Source organism: Schistocerca nitens, chromosome 3, assembly GCF_023898315.1.
Source record: "Schistocerca nitens isolate TAMUIC-IGC-003100 chromosome 3, iqSchNite1.1, whole genome shotgun sequence".
In the NCBI taxonomy this organism is placed as follows: domain Eukaryota; kingdom Metazoa; phylum Arthropoda; class Insecta; order Orthoptera; family Acrididae; genus Schistocerca; species Schistocerca nitens.
Genome location: NC_064616.1, coordinates 67,645,821 through 67,668,455, shown reverse-complemented (window position 1 = coordinate 67,668,455; position 22,635 = coordinate 67,645,821). Strand labels below are relative to the sequence as shown.

The 22,635-nt window shown below is 54.5% G+C and overlaps 1 protein-coding gene across 1 annotated transcript in view; it reads right to left on the bottom strand.

Annotated features, from left to right (window-relative positions):
- The window catches only part of LOC126249077 (trichohyalin-like), a 180,181-nt gene extending 159,978 nt beyond the window's left edge, over positions 1-20,203 (bottom strand). The window contains exons 1-2 of the mRNA XM_049950728.1: positions 20,179-20,203; positions 12,756-14,686 (exon numbers count right to left, since the gene is read on the bottom strand). Coding sequence (XP_049806685.1) covers positions 12,756-14,686; positions 20,179-20,203 — 1,956 coding nt within the window. The remainder of the gene's footprint in view (positions 1-12,755; positions 14,687-20,178) is intronic.
- Between the last annotated feature and the right edge of the window lie 2,432 nt (positions 20,204-22,635).

The window sequence follows — 22,635 nt, the reverse complement described above, 5'->3', positions numbered from 1 at the left end:
CAGTCTGCTCGCTCCGCTCAGTCTGCTCGCTCCGCTCAGTCTGCTCGCTCCGCTCAGTCTGCTCGCTCCGCTCAGTCTGCTCGCTCCGCTCAGTCTGCTCGCTCCGCTCAGTCTGCTCGCTCCGCTCAGTCTGCTCGCTCCGCTCAGTCTGCTCGCTCCGCTCAGTCTGCTCGCTCCGCTCAGTCTGCTCGCTCCGCTCAGTCTGCTCGCTCCGCTCAGTCTGCTCGCTCCGCTCAGTCTGCTCGCTCCGCTCAGTCTGCTCGCTCCGCTCAGTCTGCTCGCTCCGCTCAGTCTGCTCGCTCCGCTCAGTCTGCTCGCTCCGCTCAGTCTGCTCGCTCCGCTCAGTCTGCTCGCTCCGCTCAGTCTGCTCGCTCCGCTCAGTCTGCTCGCTCCGCTCAGTCTGCTCGCTCCGCTCAGTCTGCTCGCTCCGCTCAGTCTGCTCGCTCCGCTCAGTCTGCTCGCTCCGCTCAGTCTGCTCGCTCCGCTCAGTCTGCTCGCTCCGCTCAGTCTGCTCGCTCCGCTCGCCCCCCCAGGGGGTCCACAACTCTTTTGTGGATACGTGCTTGGCGAGCATGGGGCCCCGAGCCATTGTAGCCTTCTTTCTCTCCCGGGCTGCATTTCCTTTCCCTTCCCCTCCTTTCCCCTCCATGCTCCTTTCCCCTCGCCCTCTCCTCTCCCACTATTGGTGTCCTTGCTTATGTTGGCCCCGCTATCCTCCTGGTTCTGTTGGTTTTACTCTCTGGCTTTGTTGCATCCTTATCTCCTCTTTTTGGCATTCCTTGGTCCCCCTCTGGGGTTTGACCTCCATTCCAAAATTTCTCTTCCGTAGTGTGAGCCATTTGGGGAAGAGCACCTTACCTAGTGTCTCCGACGTGCGCCCTCCTAGTACATTCCACCTTTTCTTTCACGTCGTGGTCTGATGCTAGGGTGCATAGCCAGCACGGTAGCCAGCCCGTGTGGTGGGGTCGCTATGTACCCTTTTGGTTGAGCCCCCTGAACACACAGGGATCACACTTCTGATACCTGAGCTGTGACCTCCTCATGCATGCCTTGGAGTGGTTGCTAGTCATCCTGGAGCATCGGAACTCCCGGCAATGGCCGCCGTGCCAGACGGCCCTTGCTGTGGCTGGGTGGCGCCCGTGAGGAGAGCCCCTGATCGGAGTGGGTGGTAACAGGGCGGACGCTATGCAGATGAAACGCATAAGGGTCCAAAACTCTGGCCGTTCTGCGGCCGTCTCTCTGCGTGGTACTGATTCCTCAAGTGCTGCTTCTCTTGCCCCTTCGGCCTTCCCTTCCATGGCTACCCCCTGGGAAGAGGGTCAGGCCCGTCGTCTAGGGGCAAAACCTTTCCCCCGTTATCTAGTTTGCACCAGGACTGATGGAGATACTTTCACCAATGTCAAGCCTTTATTCTTTGTGGAACACATTGAAGACAAGTTTGGCGAAGTGGACTCCCTGAGCAAGATGCGGTCGGGTTCGTTGCTGATTAAAACTACTTCAGCTGCCCAATCTGCGGCCCTTCGTGCCTGTACCCATCTTGGCACAATTCCTGTGTCTATTACCCCTCACCAGTCTCTAAATATGGTCCAAGGTGTGATTTTCCACAGGGACCTCATCCTTCAAACTGATGAGGAACTTCGGGACAATCTCGCACGGCGGGGTGTTCACTTTGTTCGGCGTGTTCAGAAGGGTCCTAAAGATAACCGTATTGATACTGGTGCCTTTATCCTGGCCTTTGAAGGGGATTCCCTTCCTGAGAAAGTTAAGATTATGGTCTATCGCTGTGATGTGAAGCCGTACATCCCACCTCCTATGCGGTGTTTTAAGTGCTTGCGTTTTGGCCACATGTCTTCTCGCTGTTCCCAGGACCCTCTCTGTGGTGACTGTGGACGTCGACTCCATGAGGGGAGTCCCTGTATTCCCCCTCCTGTATGTGTAAATTGTCGTGGTAGTCATTCTCCACGTTCGCCAGATTGCCCAGTTTATAAGAAAGAAAAAAAGATCCAAGAGTATAAGTCCCTCGATCGTTTAAGCTACACAGAGGCCCGTAAGAAATATGCACGACTGCACCCTGTGTCTATGACATCAAGTTACGCCTTGGTTACATCTTCCCCCCTTCCCCCCCCTTCCTTACCCCCATCCCGGACCCCCATCCCGGACCCCACTCCTCCCCCCCTCCCCTGCGGCTCCCACACCTTCTCCTCTGGGTGCTGCTCCCCCTCCCCAGCCGGAGAAGTGTCCCACTCCTTCGGCGTCTGCCGGTCCAGGGCGCCTCTCCCGGGATGCCCCTTCCCGGCACCTTCCAGGTCAAAGGTCTGCTGCCGCGCGGCGACCGCGAGAGCCGCGGTCTGTCGGCCCCCAGGTCGCCCGGTCTCTTTCTGTTCCTGATCTTGCTGCAGCTGGCTCCTTTATGCCACACAGCCCTCCTCGATCTCAGCCTGAAAAGAAGAAGAAACATAAGTCCCGGGACAAAGAGCCTCTGGTGTCACCGGAGGTCCCTTCCCCGACTTCACAACTGGATTCTGACCTGTCGTTTATGGATGTCGCCCCCTCCTTGTCTGTGACGGGTGGGGACCCGGCAGTATGACTGGATTTAGCGTGTTCCGCCCTCATTTAAACCATCGTTCTGTGGTTCTCCAATGGAATTGTAATGGCTACTATCGACACCTTCCGGAATTGAAATCCCTTCTTTCGTCCTACTCTGCAGCTTGTGTGGTTCTCCAGGAATCACATTTTACTGATGCTCACTCACCGACCCTCCGTGGGTTCCGTGTTTTCTGTCGCAATCGGGTCGGACCCTTGCGGGCTTCTGGTGGCGTTTGTACGTTGGTCCGTACCGACATTGCTTGCACGTGGATTCCTCTCCAAACTACATTGGAAGCGGTTGCTGTTAGGGTCCACTTAGACTCTGCAGTCACCGTTTGCAATCTTTATCTCCCTCCTGACAGGGCTCTTACACCTGCTGCCTTAACCACCCTTCTTCAGCAACTTCCTCCTCCCTTCCTCCTCCTTGGGGATTTTAATGCTCATCATCCTTTGTGGGGCAGTGCCTTTCCATCTAGACGAGGTCTTCTTATAGACCAATTTATTGCAGACCACGACCTGTGCCTTCTTAATGATGGCTCCCCTACTCATTTCAGTGCTGGTCATGGTACCTTTTCTGCCATTGATCTTTCTCTTTCTTCTCCCTCTCTCCTCCCTTCATTACACTGGTCGCCACACGACGACCTTTGTGATAGTGACCATTTCCCGTTGATTCTCACGCTCCCTTCGCGCTCCCCGATGGACAGGTTACCTCGTTGGTCTTTCCACCGCGCCGATTGGCCTCTATACACTGCACAGGTCGAGTTTTCTCCCTCTTTGTCGGGTTGTATTGATGACGTCCTACGTGACGTGTCTGACGCGATTGTTCGCGCTGCTAACGTTGCTGTCCCGCGCTCATCTGGACTATTTCGTCACCGGCACGTCCCGTGGTGGAGTCCGGCCATTGCCATTGCCATCCGTGATCGCCGTCGAGCTTTGCAACACTTCAAGAGGCACCCATCCGTAGCCAGCCTTACTACTTTTAAACGCCTTCGCGCTAAAGCCCGTTATTTAATCAAACAGAGCAAGCGGATATGTTGGGAACGATTCGTTTCTTCCCTTGGTTCCACTGTCCCTCTGTCGCGGGTATGGGCTACACTTCGTTCTCTCCAAGGTTGCCATCGGCAGTCCACCCTACCAGGCCTTCACCTCCCAGATGGCATTTGTACGGACCCATTAGTTATCGCCGAACATCTTGCGACCCATTTTGCAGTGGCATCGGCGTCAGCCCCCTATCCCGCTGCTTTCCTTCATCACAAACAGCAGGCTGAAGCTCTCACCTTATGTTTCACCACTTGAGTCAGAATCTTATAACGCACCTTTTACTGAATGGGAATTTCTTTCTGCTCTATCTTCTTCTCCTGATACGGCCCCTGGCCCAGATTCCATTCATAACCAACTGCTTCAACATCTCAGTGCTCCACAACGGCAACATCTTCTTCGGGTGTTTAACCGTATCTGGCTCCAGGGTGACTTCCCTTCTCAGTGGAGGGATAGCATTGTGGTTCCTGTCCTTAAGCCTGGTAAGAACCCCCTATCTGTTGACAGCTATCGGCCAATTAGTTTGACCAATGTTGTTTGTAAGTTACTTGAACGGATGGTAGCCCGTCGGCTCACTTGGGTCCTCGAATCTCGGGATCTATTGTCCCCTTACCAGTGTGGCTTTCGAGAGGGACGATCTCCAATCGATCATTTACTTCGCTTGGAATCCGCAGTTCGGCAGGCTTTTTCCCAGCGCCGCCATTTGGTTGCAGTGTTTTTTGACCTTCGCAAGGCCTATGACACGGCCTGGCGCTATCACATCTTACTAACCCTTCATCAGTGGGGTCTTTGGGGCCCACTCCCGAATTTTATCCGCCAGTTCCTGATCCATCGGTCATTCAGAGTTAGAGTTGGTACTGCTTTTAGTTCTCCACGGACCCAGGAGACGGGCATCCCACAGGGTTCTGTCTTGAGCGTCCTTCTTTTCCTCATTGCTATCAATGGACTTGTGGCCTCTGTCGGTCCCTTGGTCGCCCCTGCCCTGTATGTGGATGATTTCTGCATTTGGGTTAGTTCCTCCTCGATGGCATCTGCAGAACGGCAGCTCCAGGTGGCTATACGGCGTGCCTCTGCATGGACCCTCTCACACGGGTTTCAATTCTCTCCTTTAAAATCGCGGGTGGTCCACTTCTGTCGCCGTACTACGGTCCACCCTGATCCGGAGCTCTATCTCGCTGCACAACGATTGCCTGTGGTTTCACAGTTTCGTTTCCTGGGTCTTCTTTTCGACAACAAGCTCACTTGGTTGCCCCATATCAGACTCCTGAAGGTAGGATGTTTACGTAAACTCAATGTCCTTCGCTTCCTTGCCCACTCCTCTTGGGGTGCGGGACCGTTCTCTCCTCCTCCGTCTTTATCGTGCTCTAGTTCTGTCTCGTTTGGACTATGGTTGTCAAGTTTATGGTTCAGCTGCTCCTTCCACACTGCACGTGCTGGATCCAGTCCACCATCGTGGTATCCGTTTGGCCACCGGTGCCTTCCCTACTAGCCCTGTTAATAGTCTCCTGGTTGAAGCTGGGATCCCACCCCTTTCTGTTCGGCGGTCCCAGATTCTGGTGTCTTATGCCCTCACTATCCGTTCTTCTCCCTCTCATCCTTCCTATTCTATCCTGTTCCCAGACCATGGACGTCGTCCACCCGACTCCCGCCCTCGGGCGGGTTTACCGGTTGGGCTGCGCCTTGCGTCTCTTTACCGTGATTTTCAACTTCCTTCTTTGTCCTGTCTTCCTCGCTCCCTCCCCTCCACCCCTCCTTGGTTAGTTCCTCGGCCTCGAATTCGGATGGATCTCCGCCGCGGTCCGAAAGATTCCATCCCCCCGGTGGTGTTTCGTTCCTTTATCCGCAAAATTTTATGGGAGTTTCGGGATGCTGTTGTTTTTTACACTGATGGCTCTAAATCTGCTGATCATGTTGGGTATGCCTTCACGTCCTCTGTTGGAACGGAAAATCATCTGCTGCCACCTACATGTGGGGTGTTTACTGCGGAATTGATGGCAATTTCCCGGGCCCTTACCTTTATTAAACAATCCCAACACAACCGCGTTTTGTTATGTACGGACTCGATGAGTGGCCTTCTTGCTATTGACCGGTGTTTTTCGCGCCATCCCTTGGTCTCTGCCATCCATGACCATTCCCCCTGCGGGTCCGGGGATTAGAATAGGCCCGAGGTATTCCTGCCTGTCGTAAGAGGCGACTAAAAGGAGTCCATCCCCCTCACGGGGGTAGTTAGCGCCTGCGTCCGGAGACGGACGGTTTCACGACCTATAATCGTGGTCTTTTTGGTTTTTCCTTCTCGTTTCTTCCTTCCTTTTGTTGGTTCCTTTCTTTGCTCTTCTCCACTTCACTGTCTTCCTTACTTTTTCCCTTGACTTCTCCTTGCCCTCTCATTGCCTTCTTCTCCTTGCCCTCTCATTGCCTTCTTCTCCTTGCCTTCTCCTTGCCTCCTTCTCCTTGCTTTCTCATTGCCTTCTTCTCCTTGCCTTCTCTGGTCTCCGCCTCGGCGTTTGAGACAGTCTGTCCTCTTTCTCCCTCTCTCTTCTTTTTCCTCTTCTTCCTTCCTCCCTGTGCGTGTCTGAAGGCCGACCCACGCGTTCGCACGCGTAGCCGGTGACGGGTTAACGCGTAAGTCCCCGCCCTGGGTAGACATGTAAGGCACGCGCGTACCCCCTGGTAAAGGCCAGGCCCGGGGAGGGGTGATTGCCTGAGCTGATACCTTCTGACCATGCCGACTGGTCCCTCCGTCTGTTTCTCGGGAGGTGTGACCTGAGGTGTAAACATTCACCTAAGGCGGGAGTGCCCTCTGAGTGGGTCCCCACAAGGAAGGAGCGCGCCATCGGAGACGCTGGCAATCATGGGGGATTCCTCCGCAATGGATTCTACTCCATCGCTTTCGACTTCGACCCACAAACGGAAACGTGACCAGCCAACAGTGACAAAAATACTACCGCCTGCCCCACAGTTCCTCGTAGTCTCTCGATCTGAGGACGGAAAGGATTTTTCCTCTGTCAACCCTTTCGTTATCCAGAAGGGCGTAGATGCCATAGCCGGATCTGTCAAATCTTGTACCAGGTTGCGTAACGGTACCTTATTACTAGAAACTGAGAGTGCCTTTCAGGCACAAAAACTGCTTCGGGCCACACTCTTGTACACGTTCCCTGTCCGGGTGGAGGCCCACCGCACTTTGAATTCGTCTCGTGGTGTAGTCTATAGTAGCTCTCTCGACGGATTGACTGACGAGGAGCTTCAATCTTTCCTCGCTGAGCAGGGCGTGACGGCTGTCCATCGGGTCATGAAAAAGGTCAACAATGACCTTGTACCGACCCGGACACTTTTCTTAACCTTCGATAGTGTTAAGCTGCCATCGCGCATCAAGGCGGGCTACGAGGTTATTTCTGTTCGCCCCTATGTCCCGACACCTACGCGCTGCTACCAGTGTCAGCGTTTCAATCACACTCGACAGTCTTGTTCCAATGCGGCTAAATGTGTCACTTGTGGCAGGGATGCCCATGAGGGTGACTGTCCACCTCCGTCTCCTCGTTGTGTGAACTGTCAGGGTGACCATGCCGCATCCTCCCGCGACTGTCCTGTCTATAAGGAAGAACGCTGTATCCAGGAAATTCGAGTCAAAGAGAAAGTGTCCACCTCGGCTGCTCGCAAGCTATTGGCTAGTAGGAAGCCCACGCTGCTCCCAGCGGGGAAATACAGCACTGTCCTCGCCTCTCCTCGGACTACCCGGGAGGTAGCAACCCAGACATGCGATCTGACCTTCAGCACCACGGTCGTCCGTTCGGCCAGTGCTAAGATCGCGAGGTCGACGTCTCCTCTTCGTCCCATCACCCCACAGACACCAGCCCCTTCATCAGCTTCTGCTAAGACGAAGACCCAGAAGTCAGATGCACGGGCCTTCAAGAAGGAACCGTCCCGTGCAGACTTCCTACGTACCTCGACCTCCCAGCCTTCGTCCGGTACTTCCACCAAACGACCATCCAAGAAGGCTAATAGGAAGCACAGTTCTCCTTCTCCGCCACGGCGCATTTCTTCTCCTGCGCCACCCAGCGGTTGCCGCCCCAGGCCGTCATCCCTTTCGCCTGGCCGCACCACTGGTAGCCGAACATCTGGCCGTTCACCGGCGGAGGAAGCTCCCCCTCCCGGCCATCTTCCCAAGATGGCCGATGAACCTATAGAACCAATGGACGATGACTGTCCGCCTACTGATAGCGGCGGCAGTGCTCGCTCGAAGCCAGGCCCTCAGCGGCCTTCGAGGTGACCCCTTCTCTCATCTTCCTTTTCTTCCGATGGCACGTATTAACTGGAATATTCGCAGCGTTCGCTCCAACCGAGAGGACTTGAAGTTGCTGCTCCGCTCGCATCGTCCGCTCGTCGTAGCCCTCCAGGAAACGAAGCTACGCCCATGCGATCAAATTGCCTTGGCACACTACACCTGTGCGTTTTGACCTACCCCCTGTGGTAGGTATCCCAGCTCATGGAGGGGTTATGTTGCTGGTCCGGGATGATATTTACTACGATCCCATCACGTTGCACACCGGCCTGCAGGCAGTTGCCATCCGCATTACTCTCCCCACTTTTACGTTTTCCTTTTGTACCGTTTACGCTCCATCGTCATCTGCCGTTACCAGGGCAGACATGACGCAACTTGTTGCTCAGCTACCTGCACCATTTTTGTTAACTGGAGACTTCAATGCCCACCATCCTCTTTGGGGCTCTCCAGCATCCTGCCCGAGGGGCTCCTTGTTAGCAGACCTTTTCAACCAGCTCAATCTTGTCTGCCTCAATACTGGCGCCCCTACTTTTCTTTCGGACACATCTCATACCTAGTCCCATTTAGACCTCTCTATATGTACTCCCCAACTTGCACGCCGGTTTGAGTGGTATGCCCTTGCTGATACGTATTCGAGCGACCACTTCCCGTGTATTATCCATCTCCTGCAGCATACTCCCTCTCCGTGCTCCTCTCGTTGGACCATCTCCAAGGCAGACTGGGGGCTCTTCTCTTCCAGGGCGACCTTTCAGGATCAAACCTTCACAAGCTGCGATCGTCAGGTCGCACACCTCACGGAAGTCATTCTCGCTGCTGCTGAATATTCCATCCCTCACCCGACCTCTTCTCCACGTCGCGTACCGGTCCCCTGGTGGACCGCAGCATGTAGGGACGCTATACGTGCTCGTCGACGTGCTTTACGCACCTTTCAACGCCACCCTACAGTGGCGAATTGTATTAATTATAAACGATTACGTGCTCAGTGTCGTCGTATTATTAAAGAAAGCAAGAAAGCCAGCTGGGCTGCTTTCACCAGCACCTTCAACAGTTCTACTCCTTCTTCTGTTGTCTGGGGTAGCCTGCGCCGGCTATCTGGCACTAAGGTCCACTCCCCAATTTCTGGCTTGAAGGTCGCGAATGAAGTACTTGTGGCACCTGAGGCTGTCTCCAATGCCTTCGGCCGCTTTTTCGCCGAGGTTTCGAGCTCCGCTCATTACCACCCTGCCTTCCTCCCCCGCAAACAGGCCGAGGAGGCTAGGCCACGTGACTTCCGCTCCTCGAATTGTGAAAGTTATAATGCCCCATTCACCATGCGGGAACTCGAAACCGCACTTGGCCGATCACGGTCCTCCGCTCCAGGGCCTGATTCTATTCATATTCAGATGCTGAAGAACCTTTCTCCTGCGGGTAAAGGTTTTCTTCTTCGTACATACAATCGCATCTGGATTGAGGGACATGTTCCCGCATGCTGGCGCGAGTCTATTGTTGTCCCGATTCCTAAGCCGGGGAAGGACAAGCACTTGCCTTCCAGTTATCGACCCATCTCGCTTACCAGCTGTGTCTGTAAAGTGATGGAGCGAATGGTTAACTCTCGATTGGTTTGGCTGCTCGAGTCTCGACGCCTACTTACCAATGTACAATGTGGATTTCGAAGGCGCCGCTCTGCTGTCGACCATCTGGTTACCTTGTCGACCTTCATCATGAACAACTTCTTGCGGAAGCGCCCGACCGCGGCTGTGTTCTTTGATTTGGAGAAGGATTACGACACCTGTTGGAGGGCGGGCATTCTCCGCACCATGCATACGTGGGGCTTTCGCGGTCGCCTCCATCTTTTTATTCGTTCCTTTTTAATGGATCGACAGTTTCGGGTACGTGTGGGTTCTGTCCTGTCCGACACCTTTCGCCAGGAGAATGGGGTGCCACAGGGCTCAGTTTTGAGCGTCGCTCTCTTCGCCATCGCGATCAATCCAATAATGGATTGCCTCCCAGCTGATGTATCATGCTCCCTTTTCGTGGACGATTTTACCATCTATTGCAGCGCGCAGTGTACACGTGTCCTGTAGCGCTGTCTTCAGCGTTCTCTTGACCGTCTTCACTCCTTGTGTCGCCAATGGCTTCCGTTTTTCTGCCGAGAAGGTCTGTATTAACTTCTGGCGCTACAAAGAGTTTCTCCCACCGTCCTTACGACTCGGTCCCGTTGCTCTCCCACTCGTGGAGACAATCAAATTTTTAGGCCTTACCTTTGACAGGAAACTTAGCTGGTCTCCACATGTGTCATATTTGGCCGCCCGTTGTACCCGTTCTTTAAATGTCCTCCGTGTTCTCAGTGGTATGTCGTGGGGAGCGGATCGAACCGTCCTACTTCGTCTATATCGGTCGATCGTCCGCTCCAAGCTGGATTATGGGAGCTTCGTATACTCCTCTGCACGGCCATCCATCTTACGCCGCCTCAACTCCATACAACATCGGGGTTTACGACTTGCGATCGGAGCATTTTATACCAGTCCCGTAGAGAGTCTTCATGCTGACGCTGGCGAATTGCCACTCACCTACCGGCGCGATATACTGCTTTGTCGGTATGCCTGTCGGCTACTGTCAATGCCCGACCATCCTTCTTATCGTTCCTTTTTTGACGACTCTCTTGACCTTCAATACGGGTTGTATGTCTCTGCCTTGCTACCCCCTGGAGTTCGCTTTCGTCGCCTCCTTCAACACCTTCATTTTTCACTCCCTGCAACCTTTCGAGTGGGCGAGAGCCGCACGCCTCCTTGGCTCCAGGCTCAGGTCCGCGTTCACCTCGACCTCAGCTCGCTCCCAAAAGAGGTCACCCCCGGTTCGGTCTACCACTCCCGTTTTTTGGAACTTCGTTCGAAGTTCACCAACATGACTTTCATTTATACAGATGGCTCTAAGACCAATGACGGGGTCGGGTGTTCCTTTATTGTCGGGGCACAAAGTTTCCAATACCGGCTCCATGGCCATAGTTCGGTCTTCACAGCTGAGCTCTTTGCCCTCTACCAGGCTGTTCTGTACATCTGCCGCCACCGACATTCTGCTTATGTCATCTGCTCAGATTCCCTGAGCGCCATCCAGAGCCTCAGTGATCCGTACCCGGTTCACCCTTTCGTACACCGGATCCAACGCTCTCTTCAGCAGCTGGTGGACGTCGGTACGCCGGTTAGCTTTATGTGGGTTCCTGGCCATGTCGGTATCCCTGGGAACGAAGCTGCAGATGCCGCGGCCAAGTCTGCGGTCCTCCAGCCTCGGACAGCTTCTTGTTGTGTCCCTTCGTCCGATTTTAGCAGGGTCATTTGTCGGCGCGTTGTCGCTGTGGCATGCCGATTGGGCTGCACTTACCGACAACAAGCTTCGGGCCTTAAAACCTCTTCCCGTGGCTTGGACGTCCTCCTCACGCCCTTCTCGGCGGGAGGAGGTCGTTTTAGCAAGGTTAAGAATTGGACACTGCCGGTTCAGCCATCGCCATCTGCTGACGGCTGCGCCGGCGCCGTTCTGCCCATGTGGGCACTTGCTGACAGTTCGTCACATTTTAATGTCCTGTCCCAATCTTAAAACACTGCGCCTCGATCTTAACCTGCCTACTACTTTAGATGCCATTTTAGCGGATGACCCACGAGCAGCTGCTCGTGTTCTTTGTTTTATCACTTTGACAAACCTCGCTAAGGACATTTGATGTTTTTTAATCCTATGCCTTTCAGTCTGTCTTTTATTGTGTTTTCCCTTTTAGTTGTTGTTGTCAACTTGTGCCTCGCGGTGCATTCTTAGAGTAGTCAGGGCGCTAATGACCATTGAAGTTGTGCGCCCGAAAACCACAAAAAAAAAAAAAAAAAAATCCATGACCATCTCGCTGATATTCACCGTGCTGCTTGTTCCATTGACTTCCTATGGGTCCCTGGCCATGTGGGTATCCCGGGAAATGAGCTCGCTGATCGTTTGGCTGGGGGAGCAGTTACTTACCCCCCGTTTCCTGTAACCCCTCCTGCAGCGGATTTACGGCTTCACATCAAATCCCACTTCGCGCAGTCATGGGCCAATTCTTGGGAGGCTACTCCACTGTCTAATAAACTTCGTGCAATTAAGGTGACACCAGGCCCATGGCGTTCTTCCTTTCGCCTCTCCCGAAAGGACTCGACCACACTGTGTCGTCTCCGCATTGGTCATACCAGGCTGACCCATGGTTTTCTTTTGCGTGATGAGCCACCCCCGCTATGTGGTTGTGGAGCCTTCCAGTCAGTGGCCCACATTTTGGTTGAATGCCCCCTTCTTTTGGCTCTGCGTACTAAGTACAGACTCCCCCACACTTTACCTTTGATGTTGGCTGACGATTCCCGGATGGTCTCTCTGGTTCTCGGTTTCCTCCGGGAGAGTGGTTTTTATTCTCAGTTTTAAGGTTTTTAATCTCTCTGGTGTTGGGGCAGGGCGGTGAGTGTTTGGGTGTCTCCCACTGTAGGCAGTGTTTAGAGATTCCCGATTCACCTCCCTGACCGGAATCCTCTTTTCTTTCCCTTTTACTCTTTTTACCCTTTTTTAAGGCTTGGTTCGTCTTTTTATTCCCATACGTATTTTCTGCATTATAGCAGTTGTACCTTTTAAGTCACAGGTGGTCTTGCCTATGCTGCTTCAGCATAGTGTTGGGTTCGTTCTCTTGCCGACTTCCCTCATTTGTTTTTACCAATGACAACGTGACTGCCCTTTACGTTTTTTCCCTTTTTCCGTTTTATTGTTCTGACTTTTCTGAGATGTCCCGTTAGCAGAATGGAGTATATTTGAAACAAGGGACTGATGACCTCGCTGTTTGGTCCCTTAAACCTCAAACAACCAACCAACAACCAACCGTCTGCTCGCTCCGCTCCGTCTGCTCGCTCCGCTCCGTCTGCTCGCTCCGCTCCGTCTGCTCGCTCCGCTCCGTCTGCTCGCTCCGCTCCGTCTGCTCGCTCCGCTCCGTCTGCTCGCTCCGCTCCGTCTGCTCGCTCCGCTCCGTCTGCTCGCTCCGCTCCGTCTGCTCGCTCCGCTCCGTCTGCTCGCTCCGCTCCGTCTGCTCGCTCCGCTCCGTCTGCTCGCTCCGCTCCGTCTGCTCGCTCCGCTCCGTCTGCTCGCTCCGCTCCGTCTGCTCGCTCCGCTCCGTCTGCTCGCTCCGCTCCGTCTGCTCGCTCCGCTCCGTCTGCTCGCTCCGCTCCGTCTGCTCGCTCCGCTCCGTCTGCTCGCTCCGCTCCGTCTGCTCGCTCCGCTCCGTCTGCTCGCTCCGCTCCGTCTGCTCGCTCCGCTCCGTCTGCTCGCTCCGCACCGTCTGCTCGCTCCGCACCGTCTGCTCGCTCCGCTCCGTCTGCTCGCTCCGCTCCGTCTGCTCGCTCCGCTCCGTCTGCTCGCTCCGCTCCGTCTGCTCGCTCCGCTCCGTCTGCTCGCTCCGCTCCGTCTGCTCGCTCCGCTCCGTCTGCTCGCTCCGCTCCGTCTGCTCGCTCCGCTCCGTCTGCTCGCTCCGCTCCGTCTGCTCGCTCCGCTCCGTCTGCTCGCTCCGCTCCGTCTGCTCGCTCCGCTCCGTCTGCTCGCTCCGCTCCGTCTGCTCGCTCCGCTCCGTCTGCTCGCTCCGCTCCGTCTGCTCGCTCCGCTCCGTCTGCTCGCTCCGCTCCGTCTGCTCGCTCCGCTCCGTCTGCTCGCTCCGCTCCGTCTGCTCGCTCCGCTCCGTCTGCTCGCTCCGCTCCGTCTGCTCGCTCCGCTCCGTCTGCTCGCTCCGCTCCGTCTGCTCGCTCCGCTCCGTCTGCTCGCTCCGCTCCGTCTGCTCGCTCCGCTCCGTCTGCTCGCTCCGCTCCGTCTGCTCGCTCCGCTCCGTCTGCTCGCTCCGCTCCGTCTGCTCGCTCCGCTCCGTCTGCTCGCTCCGCTCCGTCTGCTCGCTCCGCTCCGTCTGCTCGCTCCGCTCCGTCTGCTCGCTCCGCTCCGTCTGCTCGCTCCGCTCCGTCTGCTCGCTCCGCTCCGTCTGCTCGCTCCGCTCCGTCTGCTCGCTCCGCTCCGTCTGCTCGCTCCGCTCCGTCTGCTCGCTCCGCTCCGTCTGCTCGCTCCGCTCCGTCTGCTCGCTCCGCTCCGTCTGCTCGCTCCGCTCCGTCTGCTCGCTCCGCTCCGTCTGCTCGCTCCGCTCCGTCTGCTCGCTCCGCTCCGTCTGCTCGCTCCGCTCCGTCTGCTCGCTCCGCTCCGTCTGCTCGCTCCGCTCCGTCTGCTCGCTCCGCTCCGTCTGCTCGCTCCGCTCCGTCTGCTCGCTCCGCTCCGTCTGCTCGCTCCGCTCCGTCTGCTCGCTCCGCTCCGTCTGCTCGCTCCGCTCCGTCTGCTCGCTCCGCTCCGTCTGCTCGCTCCGCTCCGTCTGCTCGCTCCGCTCCGTCTGCTCGCTCCGCTCCGTCTGCTCGCTCCGCTCCGTCTGCTCGCTCCGCTCCGTCTGCTCGCTCCGCTCCGTCTGCTCGCTCCGCTCCGTCTGCTCGCTCCGCTCCGTCTGCTCGCTCCGCTCCGTCTGCTCGCTCCGCTCCGTCTGCTCGCTCCGCTCCGTCTGCTCGCTCCGCTCCGTCTGCTCGCTCCGCTCCGTCTGCTCGCTCCGCTCCGTCTGCTCGCTCCGCTCCGTCTGCTCGCTCCGCTCCGTCTGCTCGCTCCGCTCCGTCTGCTCGCTCCGCTCCGTCTGCTCGCTCCGCTCCGTCTGCTCGCTCCGCTCCGTCTGCTCGCTCCGCTCCGTCTGCTCGCTCCGCTCCGTCTGCTCGCTCCGCTCCGCTCCGCTCCGCTCCGCTCCGTCTGCTCGCTCCGCTCCGCTCCGTCTGCTCGCTCCGCTCCGCTCCGCTCCGCTCCGCTCCGCTCCGCTCCGCTCCGTCTGCTCGCTCCGCTCCGCTCCGCTCCGCTCCGCTCCGTCTGCTCGCTCCGCTCCGCTCCGCTCCGTCCGCTCGCTCCGCTCCGCTCCGCTCCGTCCGCTCGCTCCGCTCCGCTCCGCTCCGCTCCGTCCGCTCGCTCCGCTCCGCTCCGCTCCGCTCCGTCCGCTCGCTCCGCTCCGCTCCGCTCCGCTCCGTCCGCTCGCTCCGCTCCGCTCCGCTCCGCTCCGCTCCGCTCCGTCCGCTCGCTCCGCTCCGCTCCGCTCCGCTCCGTCCGCTCGCTCCGCTCCGCTCCGCTCCGCTCCGCTCCGCTCCGTCTGATCGCTCCGCTCCGCTCCGTCTGATCGCTCCGCTCCGCTCCGCTCCGCCTGCTCGCTCCGCTCCGTCTGCTCGCTCCGTCTTTATGCTGAAACCGCCGAATTAAGGCTGCTGATGCTGCAGTCCTCCTGCCTCCCATTGTGTCCCATCATCTGACGTTAGTGGGGTTGTTGGTAAGAGGCTTGTGTCCTTGTGGTGGGATACTTGGACCTCACTTCAAGGAAACAAGCTCCGGGCAGTAAAACCGTTCCCAACTGCTTAGACAATCTCCTCCCGACCATCTCGACGAGATGAGGTCCTGCCCTTGCGGTCATCCATTAACAGTGCGCCATGTTATATTGTCGTGTCCCCGTTGTAGTCAATCTGCTGTTGTCCTGTCTCTGCCATCTACTTTGCAGGATATTTTAGAGGATGATGCTCGAGCAGCTGCTCGTGTTCTTCGTTTCATTACTTTGACTGGATTGTCCAAAGACATCTAACTCTTTCACTTATTTTATCTGCATCTGTGTAAGAACTTCCTGGTATCCCCTCTCCCCCCCCCCCCCCCCTTGCGTTTTACTAGATTCTACGTGCTCTAACAATTGTTACTGGGCGGTAATGACCTCAGTAGTTCAGTGCCCTTAAACTCCAAACAAAAAAAAGTCTCATCCTGTGTTTAGTGGTCCCCTGACATATTAAGCATAGCCCAGGAAACACACCACCACAAGGTGCAAGTCAGTGAATCTGCAGACTGAGTGCAGGACTGTCATAGCCCCTGATAGAGCTGAATTGGTGGTATGTTTGTCGATAGCATCATGACAATTGACCATGGTGCTTTCAGTGTGCTCCACTTTCAAATAGCAAGAGTGGCAATGTTTACCACATAGGCTAGCTGCCTAAAAGCACACACACTGTGGGTGTTGCTTTGGACCAGATCGGTGTTTGTACCGACAAGAGCCACCATCTGCAATTGGATGAAACCTCTGCTCATCATGGCATCCAGAAGCACCTGTTCCACATGAGGAATAAGTACTCCTCAACTTTCATATAGGCTTGTCTTGTGACAGCCAGAGCGAGAGCACCAGCAGCAGCGAGTACTGTTTGTATAAAGCGTTTATTTTGCATTTTGTTTACGACCTTCCACTAAGGAAGGGATTCTATTTGTGTTTCTGCTCTGCATAGAAACTAACAGTTCTTGATCGTTAGGAGAGAAATTTATTTTGTACTTATTTGCTGCGCTTAGCTTTTAAATAGTTTTTCTGGGAAAACCTAGCGTAGTTTTCGCGTCTCGTATTTCAGTGAGTGTTTCTTGATTATCAGAGTAGCTCATCAGAAGATTATCTTGGGAATTTGTCACCGTATAGAGTAGGGTAAACATAGTCATGTGTAGGGACTGTGGTTGTTGTGAGCGGATGCAAGGAGAATTGGCCACTCTTCGGGGGCAGGTGGAGGCTTTGTTAGGCTCATCGAGCTCGAGGCGCAGGCGTCGGCTCGTAGTGGCGTTGGGGCAACTGTGGTGAGACCTATGCCTACTTCGGTGGCCTTGGAATCATATGGAACCCCTGATGTCGCTGCGTCTTCCGGCAGTGAGCATCTTACCGGTCAGCCATCACTCCAGGGTGAATGGCGGACAGTGGTGGGCTCGCGCGTGCCTGGCCGAGTGGCAGCTGCCTTACCCCTTTCCAACAGGTACGGGGTGCTTCCTAGTGGTGATGACATTGTTTCCGAGCCACCACAGGATGCCTCGCCTGTTGGGCCAGTGGCCGATTCTCCGGCAAGGTCCCGACAGTCACAGAGGGCGGGCCTATTAGTTATAGGGAGCTCCAACGTTAGGCGGGTTATGGAGCCCCTCAGGAAAATAGCGGGTAGGTCGGGGAAGAATGCCAGTGTGCACTCGGTGTGCTTGCCGGGGGGTCTCGTCCGTAATGTGGAGGAGGCCCTTCCGGCAGCTATTGAACGCACTGGGTGTGACCGGCTGCAGATAGTAGCACATGTCGGAACGAATGACGCCTGCCGCTTGGGTTCTGAGGCCATCCTTGGTTCCTTCCGGCGGCTGGCTGATTTGGTGAAGACAACCAGCATCGCACGCGGAGTGCAAGCTGAGCTTAATATCTGCAGCATAGTGCCCAGAGTCGATCGCGGTCCTCTGGTTTGGAGCCGTGTGGAGGGTCTAAACCAGAGGTTTAGACGACTCTGCGACTATAATGGTAGCAAATTCATCGACCTCCGTTATTGGGTGGAGAACTGTAGGGCCCCCCTAGACAGGTCAGGCGTGCACTACACACCGGAAGCAGCTACTAGGGTAGCAGAGTACGTGTGGCGTGCACACGGGGTTTTTTTAGGTTAGAGGGACCCCCCCCCCCTTGGGCGAAACGATAAAATACCTGACGGCTTACCAGAGAGAACATCAGCATCGTTGATAAAGAACGTCCGTCCTGAAGAGACCAAAAACAGGAAAAGTTAACGTAATATTGGTAAACTGCAGGAGTATCCAGGGCAAGGTTCCTGAATTAGTATCGCTTATTGAAGGAAATAGTGCGCATATAGTATTAGGAACGGAAAGTTGGTTAAAACCGGAAGTGAACAGTAACGAAATCCTAGACACAGAATGGAATATATACCGCAAGGATAGGATAAACGCCAATGGTGGAGGAGTATTTATAGCAGTAAAGAATTCAATAATATCCAGTGAAGTTATTAGCGAATGCGAATGTGAATGTGAAATAATCTGGGTTAAGTTAAGTATCAAAGGTGGGTCAGATATGATAGTCGGATGCTTCTATAGACCACCTGCATCAGCAACCGTAGTAGTTGAGCGCCTTATGTAAAATCGGTAAGCGGATCTAAATCCCCTATTCAGTCACTCGTTGACCACGATGGCACCGAAACAGAGGACGACCGAAGAAAGGCAGAAATACTGAATTCAGTGTTCCGAAACTGTTTCACTGCGGAAAATCGTAACACGGTCCCTGACTTCAGCCGTCGCACGGACGCCAAAATGGAAAATATTGAAATAAACGATATCGGAATTGAAAAACAACTGCTATCACTTAGTAGCGGAAAAGCATCCGGACCAGACGAGATAACCGTAAGATTCTACAGTGATTATGCTAAAGAACTTGCCCCCTTTCTATCAGCAATTTATCGTAGATCTCTGGAAGAACGTAAAGTACCTAGCGACTGGAAGAAAGCGCAGGTCGTTCCCATTTTCAAGAAGGGTCATAAATCAGATGCGAATAATTATAGGCCTATTTCGCTTACGTCAATCTGTTGTAGAATAATGGAACATGTTTTATGTTCTCGTATTATGACGTTCTTAGATAATACAAATCTCCTTCATCATAACCAACATGGATTCCGCAAACAGAGATCATGTAAAACTCGGCTCGCCCTATTTGTCCAAGAAATTCACAATGCCGTAAACACTGGCGAGCAGATTGATGCCGTATTCCTGGACTTCAGGAAGGCATTTGATACGGTTCCGCACTTACGTTTAGTGAAAAATATACGAGCTTACGGAATATCGGACCAGGTTTGTGATTGGATTCAGGATTTCCTAGAAGAAAGAACACAACATGTCATTCTTAACGGTTCAAAATCTGCAGATGTAGAGGTAATTTCGGGAGTACCGCAAGGAAGCGTGATAGGACCTTTATTGTTTACAATATACATAAATGACTTAGTTGACAACATCGGTAGCTCCGTGAGGCTATTTGCAGATGACACGGTTGTCTACAAGAAAGTAGCAACATCAGAAGACTCGTACGTACTCCAGGAAGACCTGCAGAGGATTAATGAATGGTGCGACAGCTGGCAGCTTTCCCTAAACGTAGATAAATGTAATATAATGCGCATACATAGGGGCAGAAATCCATTCCAGTACGATTATGCCATAGGTGGTAAATCATTGGAAGCGGTAACGACCGTAAAATACTTAGGAGTTACTATCCGGAGCGATCTGAAGTGGAATGATCACATAAAACAAATAGTGGGAAAAGCAGGCGCCAGGTTGAGATTCATAGGAAGAATTCTAAGAAAATGTGACTCATCGACGAAAGAAGTAGCTTACAAAACGCTTGTTCGTCCGATTCTTGAGTATTGCTCATCAGTATGGGACCCTTACCAGGTTGGATTAATAGAAGAGATAGACATGATCCAGCGAAAAGCAGCGCGATTCGTCATGGGGACATTTAGTCAGCGCGAGAGCGTTACGGAGATGCTGAACAAGCTCCAGTGGCGGACACTTCAAGAAAGGCGTTACGCAATACGGAGAGGTTTATTATCGAAATTACGAGAGAGCACATTCCGGGAAGAGATGGGCAACATATTACTACCGCCCACATATATCTCGCGTAATGATCACAACGAAAAGATCCGAGAAATTAGAGCAAATACGGAGACTTACAAGCAGTCGTTCTTCCCACGCACAATTCGTGAATGGAACAGGGAAGGGGGCATCAGATAGTGGTACAATAAGTACCCTCCGCCACACACCGTAAGGTGGCTCGCGGAGTATAGATGTAGATGTAGACCACAGAAGGGCAACAAGTACTACAATGAACAAAACAGGGGAGAAAGCAGGACGACAGAAGGGCAACAAGCACTACAGTGAACAAAACAGGACACGAAAACCAGACAGGCAGAAGAAACAGAAGGAAGAGCAGATGACCATGGATGGCTGACCACGAGAATAAAAATAAGCCAGCCACTGTGCAACACATTAAGACCTGCAGCCTAAAAGCACTAGGGTGAAGGACAGACAGACAAAGAATATGTGCTAAAACTTAGATCAAAAGATAAAACTCACCCCCACAGATAAAACTTAAAACTAAATCAGCCAATGAGACGTTGTCAGATAAAATTAGTGGCAACGAGTCTGGTAACTGAAGATTTCAATGCAGGGCAGTCAAAGTGGGGCAGTGCACCAGAAAATGAGCCACTGTCAACTAGGCACTCATTGACACCGAGGTGGGACCTCACAGTGCGGGAGATAGCCGTGGGTCACCCACACGTGGCCAATGTGAAGCTGCCCCCCAGGGGATCCACAACTCTTTTGTGGATACGTGCGTAGCGAGCACGGGACCCCGAGCTGATGTGGCCTTCCTTCCCTTCCGGGCTGCATACCTTCCCTTTCCGCATCCTTCCCCATCCCCCATCTTCGCCACCCCCCCCCTTCACCTCTGGCTCTTTCTTTCCCTTTCTCTGGGGTTATGGTTTGTGCCTACGTCCGGAGACGGACGCTTGTACATATACTACATTCTTCGCCTTCCTTGCTTGTAAGTCTTCATCCTTCCTTTGTCCTTCTCTTTTCCTTACCTCTTCTCTCTACCTTCTCCGCTGCGGCGTTTGAGACCTCTCTTCTTTCCTTTCCCTTTCTCTTTCTTCCTCCCTGTGCGTGTCTGAAGGCCAACCCATGCACTTCCATGCGTAGCCGGTGACGGGGTAACGCGTAATTCCCCGCCCCGGGTAGACAGGTAGGACACGTACGTACCCCCTGGTAATGGCCAGGCCCAGGGAGGGGTGATTACCCGAGCTGATACCTTCCGGAAGTGACGATTGGTCCCTCCGTCCGTTTGTTCACACCTCAGGTCACACCTCCCGACAATCACCTAAGGCCGGAGTGCCCTCAGAGAGGGCCCCCACAAGGGAGGAGCGCGCCATCGGAGACGACGGTAATCATGGGGGATTCTTCCGCAATGGTTTCCTCACCTTCCACTATGTCTGCTCACAAACGTAAGTTCACTGAGTCTCAACAACAGTCAGTTCTTCCATCGTTGCCACAGTTCCTTGTTGTTTCTCGGTCTGACGAAGGTCACGACTTCTCCACGGTCAACCCTTTCATTATTCAGAAAGGTGTCGACGCAATTGCAGGTCCTGTAAAGTCTTGTTCCAGATTACGGAATGGCACCCTGTTGTTAGAAACAGTCAGTGCCCTCCAGGCACAAAAATTGCTGCGTACGTCACTACTACACACCTTCCCTGTCCGGGTGGAACTGCACCGCACTTTAAATTCCTCGCGTGGAGTCGTTTATACACGCTCCCTCGATGGACTGTCTGACGAAGGAATTCAGCACTACCTGTCTGACCAGGGCGTAACGGCTGTTCATAGGGTTATGAAAAGGGTTGACACGAACATCATTCCAACCCGCACTGCCTTCTTGACATTTGACAAAGTTCAACTACCATCGAAAATCAAAGCCGGCTATGAGATAATATCCGTTCGCCTTTACGTCCCGAACCCTACCCGTTGCTATCGGTGCCAGCGGTTCAATCACACCAGCCAGTCCTGTTCCAATCCGGCCAAATGTGTTACGTGTGGCAGGCATGCCCATGAGGGTGACTGTCCACCTCCGTCTCCTCGTTGTGTGAACTGGCCGGGTGACCATGCAGCGTCCTCCCGCGACTGTCCCATCTATAAGGAAGAACGCTGTATACAGGAAATTCGGGTCAAAGAGAAAGTGTCCACCTCGGCTGCTCGCAAGCTGTTCGCTAGTAGGAAGCCCACGCTGCTCCCAGCGGGGAAATACAGTACTGTCCTCGCCTCTCCTCGGACTACCAGGGAGGTGGCAACCCATACATGCAATCTGACCTTCAGCACCATGGTCGTCCGTTCGGCCAGTGCTAAGATCGCGCGGTCGACGTCTCCTCTTCGTCCATCACCCCACAGACACCAGCCCCTTCATCAGCTTCTGCTAAGACGAAGACCTAGAAGTCTGATGCACGGGCATTCAAGAAGGAACCGTCCCGTGCAGACTTCCTACGTACCTCGACCTCCCAGCCTTCGACCGGTACTTCCACCAAACGACCTTCCAAGAAGGCTCATAGGAAGCACAGTTCTCCTTCTCCGCCACGGCGCATGTCTTCTCCTGCGCCACCCAGCGGTTGCCGCCCCAGGCCGTCATACGTTTCGCCTGGCCGCACCGCTGGTAGCCGAACACCCGGCCGTTCACCGGCGGAGGACGCTCCCCCTCCCGGCCATCTTACCAAGATGGCCGATGAACCTATAGAACCAATGGACGATGACTGTCCGCCTACTGATAGCGGCGGCAGTTCTCGCTCGAAGCCAGGCCCTCAGCGGCCTTCGAGGTGACCCCTTCTTTCATCTTCCTTTTCTTCTCACGATGGCACTTATTCACTGGAATATTCGCAGCATTCGCTCCAACTGAGAGGACTTGAAGTTGCTGCTCCGCTTGCACCGTCCGCTCGTCGTAGCCCTCCAGGAAACGAAGCTACGCCCATGCGATCAAATTGCCTTGGCACACTACACCTCTGCGTTTTGACCTACCCCCTGTGGTAGGTATCCCACCTCATGGAGGGGTTATGTTGCTGGTCCGGGATGATATTTACTACAATCCCATCACGTTGCACACCGGCCTGCAGGCAGTTGCCATCCGCATTACTCTCCCCACTTTTACATTTTCCATTTGTACCGTTTACACTCCATCGTCGTCTGCCGTTACCAGGGCAGACATGATGCAACTTATTGCTCAGCTACATGCACCATTTTTGTTAACTGGAGACTTCAATGCCCACCATCCCCTTTGGGGCTCTCCAGCATCCTGCCCGAGGGGCTCCCTGTTA